General features: G+C 50.3%; 1 protein-coding gene across 1 annotated transcript; it reads left to right on the forward strand.

Moving 5' to 3' along the window:
• The first annotated feature begins 3,364 nt into the window (after positions 1-3,364).
• On the forward strand, positions 3,365-4,128 carry LOC146204685 (uncharacterized). Its single transcript, XM_084604930.1, has 2 exons — positions 3,365-3,664; positions 3,730-4,128. The coding sequence occupies exons 1-2, from the start codon at positions 3,365-3,367 to the stop codon at positions 4,126-4,128; spliced, it is 699 nt and encodes a 232-aa protein (XP_084461056.1).
• The last annotated feature ends 830 nt before the right edge of the window (positions 4,129-4,958 follow it).

Raw genomic sequence — 4,958 nt, forward strand, 5'->3', positions numbered from 1 at the left:
CACAGCTATTAACGAAACACTGAGTGGACTTACGCGCGCAGTGCTCCATAAAAACAAGATTTTTTTTTTTTTACTCGAGATGAATAAAACTCGACGAAACTCATCCTGTGGTGAGCCTCCTCCCCATTTTGTAAGAAAACAAAAAAGAGCCGTGGCACGTACACTGCCGCCACCAGTGGACGTGCCACGGCTCTGAGGAGTCGCTGCTCTGGCTTAGGTTACATCCGTCACATGACGCGCCGACACAGCGTCAGCGACCAGAGAAACGGTCGTTCCAGTACGTCAGCACGCAAGATAAATAGCAGTAGCTCCCCCCCCCCCCTTTCCCTCCAAGGAAAAACTAGAATATAATCATGTGGGAAGGACAGCCTTAAAAAATTGGCAATTGCATGTGTCTATACATACAGTTACTTGGAATCTGATCAGTTCCTAAAAATTAGAAAATTAGAACTGGCACCACTCAGGCAGATCGAGCATGCCGAGCAAATCTATCTTGTTACATCCGACGTTACTTGTCCAAGAATATTGAATCCGTTATCATCAGCGTTCCTCAGAATAATGGATTTCTGTATTGCGGCCTACACTGAACTGATTAAATTGGCGTCCGCTTTTCACTTATAAATTAAATTAAATGATAAGATAACTTTCGACGCGCTCTTAAATAATACTCTTTGAGATGTACTCACGCTTTTTTTAATCTGTGCAGATGTATAAAAGTAAAGTTATCGGGCCGTCAGTGATCCCTAAAACAAAAACAAACAAAAAAAAAACAAAAAAAAAAAAGTAGAGGCATGATTTAATGCGTTAAAATCCTCTTGAAAATTTCGTGATACCTTTCCTATTTACAGGAACTTAGATAAGTGCGTGCATTCTTTGGATCGTTGCAGCTTGGTTATTGCTGTTTGCATGGTTGCCTGCGTTTTTTTTTTTTTTTTCAGTTTACTTAACACTTCAATTGGTAGCCGAAACTGCAGCCACTTTTGCCCTGTCGTACATCCAGGTGCTCCTTTTGTATTTGATTAATTATTTATTTTCGGCAACTAGTTTGTCTTTTTCCCAAACCTATTTCAACCAGTGATGGTAAAGATGGTGATAAACATTGCCAGTATTTCGCGTTTTGCAGGCAAAAAGAAAAAGACGATTACGTTACTTCCTAATGCGAAATTTGAGCGCAGCAAATAAGCTGTTTCACCTTTTCGATAGATTGAGGCAAAGAAATCGAGCAACACATGTATGCGCTATCACAGAATTTTTTATTTTTATTTTTCACACGTATTCCTTTAACAAAGACTCCACTAACAGTTCTTGACAGTCATGAAGGAAGCTTTGTGGTCGGAGAAATAGACTAATATATGTTCGACTTGGTACACCAATGCTTGATTCTCAAAGACGAGATCTATACAAGTGCCTCGCGAGGTTGTCACAGCCGTGGGACGCGTTACGAGCGAGAGGAACGGGATGTTTTCCTGCATAAGTGTGAAGAAATTCCTGTTTGTCTTTATGTCAACATTAAAGTCCCGCTACTAACATCGGTGTCGGCTCGGGCGGTGCACATATACAGATCCGCCGCCACCGATCTGGCTCTCTGATTGCCACCGCTCAGGGGTTGCATTGGAGGAGGAGCGAAGAAAGGAATTAAGTTCGAGCCGGCGCTTTGACAACCGGAGACTCGCAGGAAGAGAGGGGGGGGGGGGCGGCGTGTACACCCAGCGGCAAACGATGGGGGCAGAAGCGCGCGCAGCAAGCGGACAACGCGATAAAGGGAGGAGGGAAGAGATAGCAGCGACTGACTGATGCTGCTGACGCCGATAGTGAGTCAACCCCAGCTGCGGAGTTGGTTTCAGGGACAACGCCGCCGATGCCGACGCAAACAATATGATACCCTCGCTTCCGCAGCGCCAAGAACCAGGTCTAGCCGTGGAAAGGTGGTCACGTATTCGTCGACGTGCCGGGGCCTACGTGAAATAACCGGCGCGTCGGCAGCTGAAGAGCACCCTATCCGCCACACAGGAACAGGGGGGGACCCTCCCCTCCTCTTTCTGCGTGGCGGCGACGGTGTTCTATGCAGTCACGTTAACTTGACTCTCTAGCGGCGTCAGCGGCATCCAGCGGTATCAGTCGGTCGCTGCTAGCGCTGGGGGGATGAAAGGGGGGCGGAGCTGGTTACGAGGCCGACGCCGACGCGAAACCCAGGAACGGACGCCAAAGAGCTGCGCTCTAAAAAAACCTAACACGCAAGATGCTGCTCGGGTAATCAATAACGTCTTACATCAATGCACACTTGGGCTTTGTACGCTGGCTAGTTGGTGCAACGTACTTAAAGGCTTCGCGTGACATCGAGCACAAAAGAACAAAATATTTAGAATAGGGGTAAGGATGGGACATAAACACATGAGCGAAACTGAAAGCGAGGGTTAGAGCCACTAGCCTCACATGTTTGTGTTTCGTCCTTACTACCCATGTCCTTACCCTCTGTACGTCCTCTGTTCTCTTCCATTTTGCTTCGCGCAAGATTGTCAAGAATGCCGCACATGTGCTTCTGTTCACCGAACACTGATCGACTGCACAGAGTAGGAAGTCCAACAGAAAACAAAAGCAACACTAACACAGCCCATGATACGCACAGGTAGGGACTATAGGGTCTCCAGAGCCCAGAGGCTCCACGAAGACACGAATGATCTGACAGTGTCTATTTCATGAAAATGGGGTAGGCTGTTCATACAGGCATAGAGCTTATCGTTTGATACAGCAAACTCGTGGTGCAGCGGAGAAGATGGGCTGAGGTATAATCAGGTGAACTCGTGTAAATTCCGCCGGAATCATATCAATCAAAGTGATGACGGAGCTTTTTCCGCCGGACTTTTACTGGGCCCCATATACTAAATGGTTCACGTCGATAATTGCCCTCCGACGAGCATAGGCAACACCCCTTAGAGGGGTGGTGGTGTCAGCATGGTCAGCAGTGGGCAAATTAAATTATTTGCAACTCTCTCGTACCGCCCCACCGCAGCATAGGTTTAACCGCTGTTCACGTTCTATACGTCTGCGTGCGCAACTTATCTGCAGCGTCCGAAGGCACCCGCCGTATCCTAGTGCAAAACACTGCTTGGGACTGCAGTATTTTTGACGGCTTTGTTAAAGAAGAGGAGATTTACGTTGTCTCCCATCTAACGAACACACCAACAACCAGAAGGATGGGACAAAGCGTTTGCTGCGCTGTCCTTGAAAGAGACGAGAGCTAGGTGAGCTTGCATGGAAACCGAGCCGCTAACCGGAACCTGGCGAGCACTGGATGGGCGCATGACCCCATGGCCTCCGCGAGGGGAGTGGAGGAAGATGAAGTTGTGGCGGGAGCAGCGCTGACATGTCCGAGCTGGGGCCGCGGCAGGACAATGTCCTGCGGCCGGGGACGAATGTGGACATCCGGCGGACCGACGGCCGCGTCCACCCGGCTGTCGTGTCCGTTGTGCGCCCGCACCTCGTCACTGTCGAGTGGTTCGAGAACGGGCAGACCAAGGGAAAAGAAGTGGACCGGCAGACGCTGATGGCCCTGAACCCGGGCCTGGCCTCACTGCCGTCGCGCCGCAACGACTCGACCGCCTCGCTGGGCGCGGGGGCACCCACGCCGCACCGGAAGAACACCGCAGCCTCGCTGCCCTGCACTGTGAGTACGCCAGATCGTATTCGCTAGCGTGTCTGGGCGCTTGACAGCGTTCTTTTGCGATGCAGCCGGCTCGCGAGGAGGAGGTTCCCGATTTGTCCGGCGATCGTGCCGCGCAGCTGGGCCTAGCGTTGAGCCGCAAGAAGGCAGAGGCTGGGCCGCGCCAGCAGCTGCGTAATCAGCTTTTGGAGCAGGAAGAAGCTGAGGCCGTGGCCGACCTCCTACGGCGCTACCGAGCCGTGGTGGATGTCAGCGACCTGTGGATGACCACGGACGTCCGACTCCTCACTCGCATGCTGAGCACGCGCGCCCTCGAGGACGACACGTGGCTGCGCGAGCTCGAGGAGCTGCTGACCGTCAAGATGGAGCTGCTGTCGAACCTGCGCGACGCTGTCAACAACCTCCGCAGCGTCAAGGACAGCACACGTACTTTCATCCGCGATGCCGACGGCAACGGGAAGCACTGACTCGCCTGAACGAGGACGCCTAAATCGCCTGTCTAGCCTACGGACTGCAAGCATGCCCCGCTACACCGGACACGAAACTAAATCGAGACGCTGACACACTATCGACACCGGTACTCACTTCATTTTCATTAAATTAGTTGTATTCGCAAGCTGGCCTTTGATACAGAAAGGTTTAGGTTGGCGTACAAGTTGCCATGATCGTTCGAGTAATGAAGTTAAATATTTCTATGCTACATTCTTTAGGATGGTATTTATGACTATGCATTATGGGTTTCAATAAGTTTTCACATTACTACGGCCCGGTTTATATGTTACTTCACCGGAATGCATTCTACAGCGGAATGGCCGGCTTTTCGGAACGTATGTTCTACCAAGGTCATAGTTCTAAGCTGTCATTTCTTTAGTTGCTCGATACTAGCTGACGCTCAGATCTCCTTCCTCTTTTCATTGTCGAGAGTCCGTGGCCTCGTCATTTTGAACATCCGAGATTGGTTGCCGTGAAATCTTTGTATGTCCCCACACCACTGCGGGACGATTTATATTTTCAGAGCGAGGCGCAAACTATGCCTACGATTAAACGTAGCAAAGCAACATTGATGTACGCCGTAGTGGATGTCAACGGACCCGCTTTCGCTTCAAACGCACGGGGTTCCATGCAGTTCGCCGTGATCGTGATCGAAGTCGGAAACTCGTGCTCAGCATCCTTTTCTGCTGAACTACTACCACAAGGAATATAAGCCTCCTCTCAGGCTGACAATCCTCCAAACTCAAAAACCAATGTTTTACAAAAATACGAGTTGCTAAGAATTTTCAATAGAAGCACGACAGGT

The sequence above is a fragment of the Amblyomma maculatum genome, chromosome 1 (genome assembly GCF_055883805.1).
Source record: "Amblyomma maculatum isolate TAMU_Amacu chromosome 1, ASM5588380v1, whole genome shotgun sequence".
Taxonomy (NCBI): domain Eukaryota; kingdom Metazoa; phylum Arthropoda; class Arachnida; order Ixodida; family Ixodidae; genus Amblyomma; species Amblyomma maculatum.

What these genes read in the sequence shown, in the direction of transcription:
- LOC146204685 (XM_084604930.1), top strand. Translation starts at nt 3,365, where the DNA reads ATGTCCGAGCTGGGGCCGCGGCAGGACAATGTCCTGCGGCCGGGGACG. An exon ending in CAGCCTCGCTGCCCTGCACT is followed by an intron (nt 3,665 to 3,729) that starts GTGAGTACGCCA and finishes TTTGCGATGCAG; the next exon opens with CCGGCTCGCGAGGAGGAGGT.